This window comes from Hipposideros armiger, unplaced genomic scaffold (assembly GCF_001890085.2).
Source record: "Hipposideros armiger isolate ML-2016 unplaced genomic scaffold, ASM189008v1 scaffold_296, whole genome shotgun sequence".
Taxonomy (NCBI): Eukaryota; Metazoa; Chordata; class Mammalia; order Chiroptera; family Hipposideridae; genus Hipposideros; species Hipposideros armiger.
Window position 1 is genome coordinate 908,708 of NW_017731646.1, and position 17,929 is coordinate 926,636.

Sequence of the window (17,929 nt, forward strand, 5' to 3'; positions counted from 1 at the left end):
ATAGTCACCACCTGAGCATATCCTATACAGCCAGCCTAAAAGGAAACACAAGTTTACACTGATGACTTACCAGCAGGCTGTGTTTGTGCTATTCTCTTAGGATAAGTCTTGCTTCGACTTCTTGCCACATTCTGATCTGGCCGGGGAAGTTGAACAGAAAGGTCTCGACTCATTTGCAATGCTGTCCTGCCACTTGAAAAAGGCAACATTTTGATTAACATAGGTAAAAATCACACAGCCACCAAATTAAACAACAGCTCGTTCAGAATATCTGCAAAGTATGGAGAGAAGAAAAAAACAAACAGAGTCACACAGGCTATAAGCATATATGGGTTTTCAATTGATTCTCACTGCAATATTAACCTAGGAAGTAGTATTAAAATCTAATTGGAAGGATTTTAGTTAGATAGGAGGAATATCTTTCAGGAGAAGAAACAGGGGAAAGGAGCTTATTACAGGAGGAGTCAGGTTTAGATTTAAGCAGAATGATGGGATGAAAATAGAGGGTGCTGATTGACTTCCAACTCTACAACTAAATAATAAAGAAATGATGGTGCGCTGAATTACACAGGGGCAACGAGTCAACACGCCCCATGTTATACCTGTAGAGCAAGTTGTAAAGCATCCCCTACAGGACCACTGTGTGATCTACTCTCAGCCTTGCTGTGGCACAATCGACCCTTTATTATGCCCCCATCACCTGTGCCAGGTCAAGTGCCCAGGATGATTTAAAGCAGGCCTAACGCCCCATGCACAGTGCTGCTTCTCTAGTCTGTGAGGATTCAAGCAGGTGAGCTTTCTCTGGAGGTGGATGCATCTTCTCAAGGGACTGTGTACTTTCCTTTGCTGGATTTCAGTGAACGATCATCTTACTGAAAACATATTCCACAGCTGCTGAATTTGAGCTAGTGAGTGACCCTGGATTTCACCTCAATGTTTTAGGCGAAGTTTTCACCTAAATATCATTTAGGTACAAGAAGAAATGCATTTCTATTTGTCTGGTTTGATTCACCTCAAGAAGAGCCATCTACGGGAGGACAAAGGGCCTGTTAATGGCCCCGATTCCTATCCATCCTACATCTGCAGAATAAATATTGATGAATCTCTTCCAAGAGAGACTAAATGAGACTTAGAAAGCAAAATTTACTTCCTACATGCTTCTGTGCAAGTTTCCCCTCCTCACTACCCCATCCACCTTCATTAGGAAATTTTAAAAATGCTTGAAACAGTCATAAAAAGTGGCTTGTCATCAGGCTAATTGGGGATGCAACTTGATATGAGCTACCATGAATTAAGATGTCAGGTTAAATCTATGAGTGTATTTCACGTTTAATAGATCATGAGAACCAGGGGGAGTGGGAAGGAGCAAACTGATAGCTTTTCTTTCACTTGAAATTTAACTATACAGTATTTTTAAAGTTAGTACATAAGGTAACACGAATAGCAACAGCTCTCTTCTGAAAAGCTAAAAAACAAATCTATACAGAGAACAAAATTCCATTATTATACATGGTTTAGAGTATGAAGATAAGACCTACTTACAACAGACTTTGTCTAAGACTTGGGTAATGGGTACTTCGCTGCATAGAGAAAAAAAAAATTTGTCCTAAAAATAGAACCCATTATGTGGACCACTGAGGCATTTTATAATGAGATTTTACTTTATTATTCAATTTTTTCTCATGGGTTCGCTCTCAGGAATAAAAGAGAAATGACAAAACCATGTTAGAAGATTAATAAAATGATGGTCCAGAGACATAAACTGGCTATATGGGACCCGGGACCCAAACGAGCTTTCAGACCTCCAGCTGGTCATTGCGGCGCTGCCTGGCTGTGTGGCAGAAGGGACAGAACACTCAGCCGTTTGGTTCGAAGCTACAAGCCCGGTCTAAAAAACATAGCTCTGTTCCAAAGTATGGTCTTCAACAGATTATTTCTGAAATCTCCTGGAGCCTTATTTTCACCATTTATAATATATGTCTACTTGTTCTTATTATTTTCTAGCAGAAATATTCTTGTATCGTATTCTTACTATTTCCCTGTAGCTTCAAGTATTTTATTACTAGAGAGGTTTATAGTGCCTGGTGGCTCTCCGAAGTGACCGCACAGCGATTTAGTCCCATGATCACCCACTTCCCTTCTTCCCCACACTCTGGCACACACACCCCTATTCTGTGTGGACTGGCACTGCCAGTAACCCTTCAGCCCCAAAGTGAGGGCACAATCGGCCATCAGTGGCGTCGAGAGAAGAGAACAAGAGCGGAAACGCCTGGATTCAAATCCCAGCTTTGCCACTTACTCATTAAAGGTCTTTAGTTCAATTACTTTACTTTTGCGGGGCTCAAGTTTCTCCATGACATTTCCTTTGGCAAGTCACTGAGTGGATTAAATAAAGTAACACATGTGAAAGCACCTGACACAAAGAAGTTTCTCATGAGAACTTGTTCTCTCTTCCATGCTTTAAGAAACGTGAAAAAGCTTGTGTGACTTAAGTCCTACAAGAAGGTCATCTGGGTTCCCAAGGGCCGGAGGTTCTCAGGCCCCATTCTCATTTCTAGAGTATAAATTCTACACAACTCATTCATTCATCAAAACTAGCAGTCCCCTACAAATTTAATGAGTAAAGGCAAGGTTAATTTATAAAGGGCTCGGAGAAAGAGGTATCAGTGTATAACAAAATATTTAATCAAAGGTTTGACTGGTCTCTATTTCAAGTTATTGGTCTCTGATAATAAAACAATAACAACCAAAGAATAAGATTGCCAGATTTCAGCTCAGTCTTTCTCCAGAAATTAAATTTGAAATTTCGAAATGATTAGCTGACACTTATCACTAAAAATGTCTAGTTTTTCCCTTCTTAAGTAATGACGAGTTTTTCTAAAAGATGCTGGAGTCTCCTCGGTATTCTGCAAGCCCAAAGATGCAGGACAGAGAATAAAGACCATATAGGACTCTGTCTTCCTACATCACATGCATCTACACACACACACACCACTATAAACACACACACAATTGTGCACACAAATACAGACACACCCCCATTCACACACAGATGACACTTGTTACGCTGTTCTTTATCCCCCATGGTCTAAAAGCCTACAGGGTCAAGGGGGGCCTCTGTGACTCCAGAGCTCTGCTTTCATTCCACCAGATCCACAGAATGTCTCAAGAAAGGAGCAGACCTACGATGGTTGTTAAAAGCTGGTCATTTTTCCTCTTTTGACAATTTACAGTCCATGTGCTGGCAACCACCCAGCTATCTGAGTGAGACCCACCCCTGACTACGCCTAGCTCTGGGCAGTGGGATGAAACATGTTTCTTCTAGGGATGGGGTACCGTTAGTGCTTCCCACATACAGACATGGAGATTTACATTTCATTAAGACTTACGAGGCAGTTAATACCAGCAATGAAATTAGAACAGATTTAACAGGCCAATTCTGCAAAGGTTACCTTTAATTACTTTCTTGGAAGAAATAATATTTAATATGCAAAATCCAATAGCTTTCTAATAATAATTCCCAGGAGACACAACATTTGCATTTCACTAAATTTGAGAAATCAGGTATGAGTAAAATTGTAGAAACCAACCACAACATATGTTAAACAGCATAATTACGATTTTAATAGTAGGAACATTAAGACAGATGCCTTTTCACCAGCTTCATTTCAGTGAAAAGGAGAAAGATTTACACATTCTATCACCCTTGACATGTTTTATGCCCCAAATGGGAGAAAAGCCCAAGTAGTAACTATTAGCTATCCTTCACAATATAAAAATACTCTTTTCTTAAATTTCTGATAATTGTATTACTATCTAGGGAAGAACCTGGACAACCGGAAGTTTAAATGTTTAAATATAAATGAATACCTTCATGCCAATATCAAGAACATCTATAATACAATAACATTTAAGTTTTACTTAAGTCATCAAATGAGCAATACATAAAGATATATATCAGATATTTATATATTAATACAACATATTAATATATATAAGATATATATAAGATATTTATATATATATTGGGTCTCTGGGAAAGTCATGACGTGTTTTGTCTATGTTTTTCAAAGATCATTTATTTATATAAAGAACAAAGATCAATGATATATTGCCTGTTTTGTTTGATAGCCTTTTGCCATCTTTCAAGGAGTTTCATAATTCCTCATTCATAGAAGAATCTGTCTTTATTTGTGAAAAACTGAACAAGGTGCTGATTTACAGCCTCATCTGAATTGAATGTTATACCACGCAAGGAATTTTGAAGACAGCAAACAAGTGGAAGTCTGATGGCGCAAGGTCAGGCAAGTATGGTGGGTGTGGCAACACATCCCATCCAAGCTCCAATAATTTTTGACGGGTGATCAAACTTGTGTGTCATCTTGCCTTGTCTCAATAGACACACACACAATTAACAAGCTCTGGACGTTTCTGGATGATGGATTCTTTCAAACCGTCCAATTGCCAACAGTACACATTCGAATTGATTGTTTAGTTCCTTGGTAGGAGCTCGAAAAACATGACACCTTTAAAATCCCACCACACTGACAACATAACCTTCCTCTGATGAATGTCTGCTTTCAATGTTGTTTGAGGTGAATCATCACGTCAGGGCCAAGACAGTTTGCACACCACATTGTTGTAAACAATCTACTTCTCATCACCAATTATCAGTTGTTTCAAAAAAGGATTCTTTTCCTCACATTTAATGAGCATATTGCAGATGTTTATACGCGCCATCAAATGAACTTCTTTGCGTTCACACAGAACCCAAATATCGAGCTTGCTTACATATCCCAGCTTCTTCAGGTGGTTGTGAATGCTTGAATGATGTGTGTTCAAAGTTTCTACAATCTCTCGTGTCGGGGAACGTGGGTTTGACTCGATCAATGCCTTTATTTTGTCATCATCAACCTCGGTGGGCCTCCCTGACGGAGGAGCGTCGTTGAGACCAAAATAAGCAGCACGAATTTTGTGAACCATCTCTGGCACTGACATTCTTATAGAGCTTTTTCACCACAGACTTTATGCAACTTTTCACAAGCTTGATGCACATTCTTCCCTTCATGGAAGTAAAACAGTAAAATATGGCAAAAATGCAGTTTGGTCTTCCATTTTCAACTTGTAAAATCTCCAAAACTCAACCAAATCGCTCAATTTTTCTTTTTAGAATGAAGCTAGAACTGTCAACTGTCAAATGACATAGCAATAACATAGATGCGAATGACTCTAGTACTTCCAAAAATGAACTAGTACCATATGTTGCAAACATGCGTCATGACTTTTCCAAAGACCCAATATTAATATGTAAATATTAATGTACTGAACATTAATATTAATCACTCTGATTATCTCTGGTTTCCAATTGAAGACAAAAAAAGTGGGTTATAAAAGAGGGGCATTAAGGGCCGGCCGAGTGGCTCAGTTGGTTAAGAGCTCGCTCAAGAGTTTGAGCTCTGAGCAACAGCGGTTCGAGGCCAGCCCGAGCTGAGCAGCCGCTAAGCTACCAATAGGTAGCAGGATGGCTCAGCTAAAAAAAAAATAAATAAATAAAAAAAATAAATAAATAAAAATAAATAAATAAAATAAAAAAATAAAAAAATAAAAAATAAAAGAGGGGCATTAAAATCTGTCATATCATTGTCCTGCCAACATTTGACTGGACTTTATTCTTTTTTCTTTTTTTAAAAATTTTTATTGGGCAACTGGGGGAGGGGAACAGTGTTGGGGAGTTGGGGAAGAGGACCAGCCAAGTTGTTGTTCTTCAATCTTCATTGTGGAGGGCACCAGTCGCCATCTAGCTTCCTGTCGGCAGCTCCTGGCCTCTAAGCTCAAGGTGCTGTGTTCAATCTTAGTTGCGGGTGGGCATAGCCACCATCCCATGCGGGAGTCGAACCAGCAGCCTTGTTGTTAAGAGTGCACGCCCTATCCACCGAGCTATCCGGTCAGCAGCTCAGCTCAAGGTGCCAAGTTCAGCCTTAGTTGCAGGTGGGTGTAGCCCACCATCGAACAGGCAATCTTCTTGTTACACCAGCTGAGCCACCTGGCCACCTGTTGGCAGCTCAGCGACAGCTCAGCTTGGGCGCAGCGTCACTGGCCCATGTGGGAATTGAACCAGCGGCCCTGTTGTTCACAGCTCTCCCTCTTAAGTCAACTCTTAACCAACTGAGCTACTTGGCCGGCCCAGGACTTTAATGCTTAAGTCTCAGGTAAGCATCTTATTCAGCGATGTCTCCAATGGAGCTGACAGAACAGTGTCCCACGTCCTGAGCGGCATTTCTGAACCATGTTTGGGTTTTACAGGGCGGGGGACCTGCTTCAATGCCTGAATGATACTGTTCTGAAGGCAGAGGTGGTTAGATTGGGATCTTTTTATCTCTAAGCGCCCGAAACCATGCCTTGCAATCACAGGCTCTCCACTTAACAGAACAAATTGAAACAAAACAAATTCTTTTTCAAAACATAGACGGCTCCTACTTTTAATGCTGGTTATTAGAGAAAGGCATAAGCATCTGCCTGGCTGCCTAAGGGAGCAGGCTTTTCCTGCAACACGCCAATGGTTTGCCTAATGGTTAAAAGCCCAGGCTCTGCAGTTAGACTGCCAGGGTACAGACCCCACTTTACTGCTTCCTAGCTGGGTTACCTTGAGAAATGACTTGGCCTCTCTGAGCCTTAGTTTCCTCGCATAATAATGAGAAGAATATTAAGAAAAACATTTAGCACAATACATGGCACTTGGTAAATGCTCGATAAAGTTTAGATATACTTGCTAGTATTACTACATGTATGCTTTACACTGCAGAAAACATGATTTGATCCATAATATTAAGTATACCTTGTGTTACAATAGGGATCGACTGAATGTTCTAAGAATGCCAATCAACTAGTATTCACAATATCCATTTTGTTTCATAATCAGAACATGATTAAAAATAAGTGGTATTTGCATCAAAGTAAATTTCTGAGGGTAGTTAGCTCTACTATATCCTAAAAGTCCTACGTTAATGTAGCAAATGCAGACATTAAATATAATTCAACTTGGAAAATCATTTTTGTCAGAAAAGTTTTAATAAACCATTATGTTTACGGAAATCATTGACACTGTGGAAAAATAAGAAAAAAATTAAATCACAAGCTTTACTGTGCATGTATGGGGACTGCTGAATTAACTATTTTTTTATTCACACACTCCCCATCCTCCAAAAAAATGCCACTTACCTATACCGGTGCTTGTAACTCATGGATCCAAACTTGCTGAGTTTTCTTGACAATGAATTTGATTCATTTTCTGGCATTCTGATTAATTTTTAAAATAAAATTAGATAAGGACTCATAAATACAGATCTTTCTGTAACACTTGAGCAAATGCTATGTAGAAGATATAGTGCAACACTGTTTCAACAGCTGGCCAAAACATTTTACTTGTTTTACATATTGGCAGGAAATAATAATCAGTTATTGTAAGCTAATATTTGAAACACAACCACACTCTAGATTTTTATATACGTATAATATCAAAATACTCATACTTTCTGAAGGCTATTATATACATCATGGTTCTAGGAAGCTTTAAATATGAATCACCTTACTTTCTCAACCTAAATCATACTGGGAACTTTGTCACTATGTTGCTTTACTCATGGCAAGGTTCTCATGGCATTTAGCCATATCTGATGTGTTGGTTCACTCTCCTTTGTACACTGTGCTCTAGTATTTCCCATTCCAGGGTACCTTCAGCAGGCGCTTCCATGGGGAAGTCCTGGGCCCAGCCCCACGGACCTGGAGGCAATGTCTCAGACTTTCTGGGCCACATCCCTTTCCTAACACAAACTCTATAAAGGACACTGGTCATTTTATAAGGATGCTTCTCCAACATCATGCCATCTGGAAAAACTCTTCCATGCAAATCAAATAGGAAGAAGAGGGAGAATTAACCTAGTTCTAAATTTAAAAACACCAAAAGATAAAGCTTAATGTACCACCCAATAAAATTTAGTTTTACTTTTATACCGTGGGATGTGAAACAAATAGAAAGTGTCCCCACATTCCAATGGTTAATTCTCTACCCTCATCTGGACCTGCCAAGGAGCACAGCAGCAAGGCAGCTGCCAGCTGCCTACTCAGCGACATTTCTCCCTCACTTCCATTTCCCCACACACTCCCCTGGTTACTCCTTGTCATACTACATGGCTGGATCTTCCTATTCTTGAAATGCTGCGAGGGCCCCACAGCTCAGTCTTTGGCTTTCAGCTTCTCTCCCTTCACTTTTTCCATAGGTGACCTCGTCCAGTCTCCTTTGCCTTAAATATCTAGTACACTTACATGGCCAACCTTGGTTTTTCCAGGAAGCCTTGTACGCCCAACTGCCTACTCCATGTCTCCACTTAGATGGCTAACAGGCATTTCAAATTTAGTATGCCCACAGCAGAACACTTAATTTCAACCAATACCAAAGCTTCACTTTTTACATAAACCAAAAAAGAATTGTCCTTCACCCTTTCTTATAATATGAGCAAAGAAGATACCTATGTGTTTGTGTGTGTGTGTGGGGGGGGGTATCTATATATTTGTATTTTTATGTTCCAGAGAATTAGGTGTCTGAAAAAATCAACGAGAAACACTTCAGAATTTCTACTTGTAGACAGAACAGAATTCTTATTATAAAAGCAAATGCAACTTTCATTTACTAGAACAATGAACAAAACTTTCACATTAACGTACCTAAAAAATGTATGATGTTCTACACTACACTTCCAAAGATGCTTGCAAGCAGTTTTACTTCGAGCTTCAAAAAAGAATGAGGTTTCATTGCACTGAGAGAGAGAGGAAAAAAAAAAAGAGTAAACGTGAATTATTGACCATGATGTTCTCCAGATGAGAGCCATCCTCTAGGCACCACAAATCCAAGTAAACAAATTATTGTTAACACATAAAACAAAGATTGCATTTTTGTAGCTATTTTTGGAAGTTTGCCTTAAAACCTTCAGTTCTTAAAATAACAAAATATAAGCTCCATGTAAATCTTCGTGCCACCACCTACTTCTGCCGCACCACAGGGCAATGGCACTGAAGTACCACAAACCCTTCCGTCACAAATGGGCACCAAAACAGGAAAGACACGTGCAAATCAACTCCCCATAAAAAGGAGATGCCCATAAATCCAGTTCCTAACTGTATTCCTTTCAGAGACGTCCAGGTCACATTTAAACTGATGTCTTATCTCAAGAGGTTCCCTCACAGCAGTGTAATCTGGGCAAATTAAACAATGTCTGACTCTAACTTTCTCCATTCTGCATCCAGTCACTGGGTGAATTAAATTCAATGATATGACAGGTGTAAATTGTCATATAATAGGTATACAATAAATTTTAACTATTATTTTAGTCCAGTGGTTACTTAAGTATCTGTACTTAATGCCTAAGAAACAAAGGCAATAGTAGAGGTAATTCTAACTGTGCAGAAGATCCTATTTTTTTTTTAAGTAACTGAATAGGAAACCAAGCAAAATATAACGTAAGTACTGAAATAATAAACCACAAGCTTGCTGAAGTTGTATGATTGCTCCTTTAGTTTCAAATAAAAACCAAGCTCATGTCTCAAACGGAGAAATGCCCCTGGAACAAGGTTTCTGTGGATTCAAAAACACCAATTGTCAATGCAGGGGAATAATTAAAGGATCCACCTCCGCCTGCTACTTTTAAGAACAACAGAACTTTTTTTTTTTTTGGTCTGGCTTCTTATTTTTTATTTATTTTTTATTATTAGTTTCAGGTGTACAAAGCAATGCAATGGCTATCCTTTTCACCCCTCACAAAGTAACCTCCCATTCCCCCATCCACTGCCCTCCCACCCCCGATATTATACATATCTAATACAATTCCATTGACAAGGACAGAACATTTATATGTATGAAATTTCTCCTAAGTCCATCTGGAATGAGGCTGCCCAATTTAGAAGTTTATTTGTAAAAATGAAAGGCTGTGATAAAAACAGAGCCAATATATGCATGTTACAGCAAGGCAACCTGTAATTCCAAAACCTTGTGAGGTGGGGGAAGGACTTAGGACAATTCCCAGGTTTCTGGCTTGGGTGCTGCTAAGTATTAAAACACAGCAAGTGGGGAACAATGAGGAAATGGATGGCGAGGGAATGGACAATAAATCCAGGCTATTCTGATTTTGAGATGCCCATGGAACTAAGAACTAACATGCCCAGTGGACCAGTAAACAGAGCTAAGGCGTGAGGTCAATCTGCCGACAGACAATTTCGCCCGAGAGTGTGAAAGAGATTGCTCAGGGAGACAGCACAGCGCGGACAAAGGTGGAATCACAGCGGAGATGCTCGTGTGAAGGTGGAGAGAAAGAAGTCAAAATGGACCAGGAGGCTGGGAGGAGAGTGCAAGCCTCAAGTGACCCAGAAAGGTCAAACGGGGTTTCAAAGGAGGTTACCGCATTTCACGGTAAGAAATCTTCAGTAACTTTCATGAAAGGGATAGGGATGACAAGACGAGAGATGAGGAAGAAAAGTCAAGGAATTCAGAAACTGTTTTCCTGGGAAGTGAAAGAAACTGGGGGGCAGGGTGGGAAAGGGTGTGCTTAGGAAATCACAGAAGATCCTTGGGGGGCGGGGTGGGAAAGCACCAAGCATCCTGTCAGGAGATGGGCAAGTTTAGAGAGATTTTTTTTTCTTTTACTGTTACTTTTTTAAAATTACCAGAGTAGATACACAATGATAACTATATCTGCCTCCCACCGCTAGATTCCCCTCCTGAGAGGCAACTGAATACTATTAAGAGCTTGTTATATAACAGGTGGGTGGTTTTTTTTTGTTTGTTTGTTTGTTTTTTGTTTTTTTTGTTTTTAGCTGAGCCATCCCGCCACCTGTTGGCAGCTCACGGCTGCTCAGCTCGGGCTGGACTCGAACCGCTGCTGCTCAGAGCTCAAACTCTTGAGCGAGCTCTTAACCAACTGAGCCACTCAGCCGGCCCTCAGGTGGGTGTTTTTAAGGTCACTGGATTATCCCAAAATATAACATACAGGTCATTTACTTTAAAATAATTTTGCATGTGATTGCACTGTTATTAGGATAAATGATTAAGATAAAGCGAGTACAGGACAAGCTGCCCCTCCCCTCCCCCCACCACCTTCCTCAGGATATGCCTCCCCATCTCCCTGTGCTGCTCAGCAACTGAAGCACCAAGTGTGACAGGACCTACTGGGCATCACCAGAGACAAGAAATGGTGACTGGTGATGATTACTCTGTAACACAGACACTTTCACATTTTAGCAAGAGCGCTCAACTAAGTTAGAGTCTACATACCTAAATCCAATTTCCAAAGAGGTATTTAATTACCTATAATCCAGATTTCCGAAAGTGGAAGAGAAACAAAAAAGCATTCAATCTTAAAAATAAAATAAATTTCCTTGAACCTTTCATGGATTTTCACTTTATTCTCCACATAAATGTTTGTGTTCTTTTGCTTTTCAAATACAGACCTGGTCACAGGATATCTACTTTATAATATATTTTTTAAACTACTATCACTTAGTGAAAGGATAAAAGGTATTTGAGATCCAGTCAGAATTGGGTTTGCTCAAGTTTCCTTGGGTACAAATATATTAAAGGGAGAAAAGAGCCTCCCACAGGCCCCCTGATTGCTTCTGCCATGTGCCAAGGACAAGTGTAAACTCATCCTCCATCTATACAGGGCTTTACCAGCAGCTGCCTGGTTTTCTATCCCATTGTTCGCAGGATGATCCAAATACTAAAAGAAGGGTTAACATAACTAAAAAAGGAGGCAGATATTCTGAATAAATTGTGTGTTTGCCACTTACAGTATCGCTGGCATGAATTTTAACACATGCGGTATTTCTAATGTCTTTCTTTCAGCCACTCTCCTACCTACTAAATCTTCTCCAAAAAAAGACACGGATAATTAGCACCTTTCCATTCATTCAGACAAAGACGAGGAGCTGTCTAAGTTCATTCCAACCTACTGCTCAGATACTTTATCCAAGCATCCAATGCCTGCTTTTGGCAAAGTTACTCCAACACCTTCATAGCTTTTGTCATGTGATGCCAGAAGCAAAGCTATGGTCTGAATTTCTCTCTTTGTATTTCGTAAACTGATCAAGCTTAAACCACCTGTAGCACAGCTATCACATGGGGGCTTCACTGTGCTGTGGATCTCTAGGTAAACTTGGTTCAAAGCCCCAATTCCATCATGTATTAAGAGTTCCGGACCTGTATCATATCGATGAAATGCCCACCTAACTCCTTTCAGCCTTCTCAGACTCTTTTCCCCATTTTTCTTGGCTGTTATCTCTTTGCAAGCCTGAAGAAATAAGTCTACTTTCGCTAGGCTTCTCCTAAGTGTACAGAGATTCCTGACAGGGCAGGGAGGAGCTCACACTGAAAGCTGCAAAACAACCTAGTCTCCCTGGGTCCACTCAAGCTTCTGTGCCTCGCTGCAGCCTGTCCCTCCTTGCCACACGCAGCCCCTCCGGCCAGTTCCACTTCTGTCTTGGGAAGCAGCCAAGACTGGACAGTCTGCTTTTCCCAGTCTCCTGAGAATCACAAGGATGAAAATCTTCACCATCCTATTGTTATACATTTGTCCCACTTCCAAGGTCATTAGAAGTAACCTAAGGTACACGGCATAGGTCAAATATTTAAGAGAAAAAGAGATTAGTACTTCACTATATTAAGGCGTAATGGTTATAAACACTGGAAAAGCCCACAGCAAAGGTTGCCTATCAATGATCTACAGAGGCAGACGACAGGCTAAAAGAAAGTGTGAGATTATAAATCTAAAGTATTGGAAGATTTTAAAAAAAAAAACATTCAATCTCTACAAGATTTGTATGTACTTGGCAACTGTTACTTTAGGCACTAGAGGGGAAAAAAAATCATCAGGGCTGATAGCAAATGACTGAAATAACTTAATTACTGATAGCGTAAAGGAAGGCAAGTGTTGGGAGTATAAAAGCTTAGTCTTCAACTGGAAATAGATACCAAAGACATATTATCACAAAACTTTAACTGTTTTAAGAAGTTTTATCTTTAAAAATGGTGAGGTTGACATGACTACATTTTAAAACACTGAACTACATTTGTATTTGGAAGAGAATGGGCACAATGTTTGTTTCAATGACTTGCCCCCTATTTCCCACTGCTCACTCTTCTAGGCATCCTGATTTCAAACCCAGATAAGGAATTCAAAGCGAGCCCTGCAACAACAACAAAAAATGACCAATCAATCATGTTATTATTTGAATGGGAAGTTAGAAAGGAATTTTAAAACGCTGAGTAAAATATTATCTTATTTTTTCAAACTTTTTCTTTACATCCTGCTCCCTAAAGAGTGTTTCTTACAACATTAGTGTTTTGTAACATGGGAAAAAAAAAAAAAGAGCTCTATGGTCAATAAGTTTGGGAAACACTGGGTTAAATATCAGATCCTTTTTTTAAAAAATTACATTTATTGGGGGTGACATTGGTTAATAGCATTATATACGTTTCAACTGTATAATACAATTCTATAAAACATCATCTGTATACTGCATTGTGTGTTCACCTCCCAAAGTCAAGTCTCCTTCCATCATCATATATTTGACCCCTTTACCCTCTCATTCCCTCCCTAGCCCCAGTTCCTTCCGGTAACCACCATTCTCTAGTCTGTGTCTATGAGCTCATTGGTTTGTTGTTTGTTTGTTGCTTCCTGTTTTATATCCCACAAATGAGTGGAATCATATGGTTCTTGTCCTTTTCCATTTGATTTATTTCACTTAGCATGATACTCTCAAGATCCATCATGTTGTCACAAATGGCAGTATTTCATCCTTTCTTATGACTGAATACTCAGATCTTTTAATGTGCTAATGTGTCTCCAAGATCTGGTAAGGTAGTTGGTGTTTCCCGGATTCATATGAGCAAAGAACTTTTTTCAAGGAAGCATTTTTTCAGTACTCTAGTTTAAAAAATATTACACTACACATAAACATTCATTTCTCTCTCTCTCTCTCTCTCTCACACACACACACACACACACACACATTAGTTTTTTAAATTCTTTTTGAAGTGCATGTAACATGGTTTGAATTAAAAATCACTGTGCATTTCGGCAGAGCACTTGGAGAATAAAATTAATTTCCATTCCTGCATATATGTTATAGTTTACAATAAAAGAACAAAAACAGCAAAAATATTCTAGTACTCTTGTCAGCTGTGTGGGTTATATTCCAAAATATATACTAAATGTTAAAAAGCTTTTTACCTCTTTTACAGATAAATAAATTGAATGCTTGATGAATAATTATATATAACTGCTTCTAGTTTAGAAAACCATAAATTACAGAGTTGGAAAGGATGTGCTAGATTGTGTTGCTTCTCCTCTTTTTCCTTTTCCTCCCAAAATTCAAAAAAAGAAAATGAGTCAAAACAGAGTTTATATCATGTTTGAAAACTACTGTATTGAACTTAGTCTGCTACCTATTTGAAAAAATTCACAGATAGAAACCCAAAATTCCAGATGGCTTGCTTTTGTTATTGTTGTTTTTTACTGTTTTCTTCATCTGCTCTTTACAGAAACTATAGCATTTCCTAGTATGTCAACATTTCTCTTTTATACTTGCAGATTTAATTTCTTAATAATAATTAATCTTTATTCCCAGGCTTACAAATGTTTAAAAATTTTAATAACAAATGTTATTTAAGCTTGTTAAAATGAAGGCATATCTAGTAAGATCTACTGATACTCTTAATTAAAAAAAAACTATAGCAGAACTTAAAAATTCCTTCCAAACAAATAGCTTATGTGTTCTAATTATGGAGAAAGTCAATAACCACACCAGTAAGTGAAGCAAAGGTAAGTCCATGAGCCTGGCAGGCCTGGGCTCCCCCCGCTGCCTTAGTACAAGCTATTCAGTAGCCAAGACTGGTCAAGAACAAGGTGCTCCCTGAATCCTTTTCTATGCAAAACTGCAGTAGCTCTAAGTAGCATGAGGCCAAGACAGTTCTATTTAGACATGTACCGGTTGCCTAGTACACATCCAACTTTGGGCGAGGTGCTTTCAATCTCAGAACAATGAACGCTAAAAGACAGATATTCTCGTCCTCACGTTATAGATAAGGAAATGTAGGTTAAACGTTGTTCAGTGAATTCTACAAAGTTAGATAACTGACAGACCTGGACTTAAATCATGCTATTTGACCACAAGTCCAGTAGTTCATCACTGAACCTAAGAGACTCCAAAGCAAACTGTCGTGTGGCATCAGGATCCAAATATTATTAGCCACGCCGCACTTAGGAATACCTGGGGAAAAAATCACATCTATCATCCCAGGGATGCTCATACATTATAGGTGGACATGCAAAATGCCACAGAAACTTTGGATGGAGGGAGTATGCCAATAACTAACAATGACCTGACTCTTTCATCATGCATTCCCACTCCTGGGAATTTACCCCAAAGATACTCCTCCAACAACAAAGAAATAGATATGCACAAAGTTACTGATTGAAGAAAAAATTATAATTGAAAACTACCTAAATGCCCCAGCATAAGAGATAGGTTGACTAAACTATGGTACATACACTCAATGGAGTACTATGCAGCTGTACAAAAGAACAAGAAGTGAGATTTCTAGGAGGTATCACTAAGTGAAAGAAAAGCAAAATGCAAATGCATATAGAGTAGGCTAGCTTTTAGGCAAGAAAGAAGGAAAAAATTTAAATATGTTTATCTGTACAAATAGAAACACAGGGAGGATAAACCATAAAACTCTGGAGTTGGCTACCTACAAGGAAGTGTGGGGGAACAGGATTGAAGAAATATGGGAGTTAGCGATACTTCTCTGAGTGTGCCTTTTTGTATAATTTTACTTAGGGAAGCATGCTAATCTTCTGCATCTTCAGAAAATAAAATCAAACACATAAGGATATGAACAGGGGACCTATAATTGAAAGCAAACTGAAACAAGTAAACATAAAGAGATCTCAAATAAATACCATAACCACAGTAATAGGGAAGGTGGGAAGGAAGCCAACCCAAGTCAATTTTGAATATGGTCTTTGACTATCATGCCCTCAGTCTTGGCAAGGTGGTATATGTGAGTGAAACTGGAAGCAACTGTCCATTTTAGTGGTTTGGCCAAAGCAATTCTGAAACTATTTGAGATGTATTTTAGAACTGAGCAAATGAGTAAATGTGTTTCTGTTGTTGGAAGCCAATGTTCTCATGAACAAAGAAAGGACATGCAAATATGAAATAAGGGATGGTAGGAAAAAGAACCCTGTGGGGAAGGGTGGAAATTAGAGGTATGGCATGAACTCATGATTTCTAAAATGCATAGAAGCATTTTTATATGGGCAGGTATATATGTATTTATATTTGTACGTATGTGAATATGTATGCATATATTCCACAGCTTTGTCCACTGAAAGGGCCAAGGAAGAAAGTCACCCCAGTAGCAATGATCACATCTAACACCCAGATCTTGACCCTTCCCCACTAAAAGGAACCAGGGCTCTTTGGAGAAATGGTTGATAGCAGGGGGGTGCACTTGAAACACCACAGTATACCCAAATGGAAGAAAGTGACAACAACAACAAAAAAAAATAGGGGCAAGACAAAGGACATGGAAGGCAGATTAAAAGGGCTTCTGACCAAATAGTGAAGTACAGTAATATATTATAAACCACTGACAAAAATAGGAATTGATAGGTCTATGCCAATAACTGACTGACAGATAAATAAGAGAGAAGTGTGGCTCTTGCTTACTGCAAAATGCTAAGGGCTGACTGAGAATGTGGAAGGAGTGAGAGAGCTAGAAAATGAGCATTTTGCAAGCATCATTGTAAAAGACAGGACTACCCAGAGTCAGTTCTCTTTACAGAATTGTACACTCGAAACCTATGTAACTTTACTAACAACTGTCACCCCAATAAACTTAAATTAAAAAAATAATTTATGTATCTTAAAAAATTTTTTTAAAAGATTGGATTAGGCAAGAAGCCTCAAAGAATGCTAGATATACAAGGAAAGTTGGAAGGGGAGCAGGATATTTGCATTGAATTAAGTATCTCCCCACAGATTACTTATTAGTTGCAAAGGAGAAAAAACCAATAGTAATGATACAATGGAAAATTGGATGACACCATAACGAGGTGATCAAGCTTAAGTGACAAAAGACAGGTGGTCGCCATGCGTCTCTAGATGTGACAACCCTGAGATGGACACAACCTCACCTATGCAGCTTTCCAGCTGAGAACACAGAGCCTCAGTCTAATCACAAGGAAACAATAGACAAATATGAAATGAGAAACTTTCTATTTTTAAAAAGTGGAGCACCACTGTAGTCTTCAAACTTGTCAATGTCATAAAGAACAAAAATGCTACGATAATGTTCTGTATTAAAGGAGGCTAATTAGATTCTATCCTGGAGGGGTAAATGCTATCAAGGACAAAATTGGAATACAGAAAGTAGATAATAGAAGTATTATAACTGTACTGTAGTCACATCAGAGAACATCCTTATCCTTAGGAAATATACACTGAAGAATTTAGAAACGTGACAAGTGAAACTTACGTTCAACTCTTTCAGAAAAGAATTGTGTGAGAGAGTGTGTGTGTGTGTAGAGACAGATAACAAATGAAAACAGAAATTAAATAAAATGTCAATAAGTGAATGTGAGCCTATACAGGTGACTGTGTTGTTGTTTTTTTAATTAAAGTTTATTGGCCACTGTGTTTTTTATAATATTTTAATTTTTGCAACTGTTTGTAAATTTGGAATTATTGTCAAATAAAAGTAGTTCCCTTTGAAATGTGAAAGGAGCCCTGGCTTGTGTAAGTGAGCCCTCTTGGGCTGGCTGAGGCACAGTGATAACTCCTGGCCATCCTAACTTCCGGTGTACTCTTCTCAAAG

At 38.9% G+C, this 17,929-nt stretch overlaps 1 protein-coding gene across 3 annotated transcripts in view; it reads right to left on the bottom strand.

Moving 5' to 3' along the window:
• The window catches only part of EPB41L4A (erythrocyte membrane protein band 4.1 like 4A), a 258,505-nt gene that overhangs the window by 76,710 nt on the left and 163,866 nt on the right, over window positions 1-17,929 (bottom strand). For all 3 annotated transcript variants that reach the window (XM_019659141.1, XM_019659144.1, XM_019659142.1), the window contains exons 10-12: window positions 8,722-8,813; window positions 7,219-7,296; window positions 71-192 (exon numbers count right to left, since the gene is read on the bottom strand). In XM_019659141.1, the coding sequence (XP_019514686.1) occupies window positions 71-192; window positions 7,219-7,296; window positions 8,722-8,813 (292 nt within the window). The remainder of the gene's footprint in view (window positions 1-70; window positions 193-7,218; window positions 7,297-8,721; window positions 8,814-17,929) is intronic.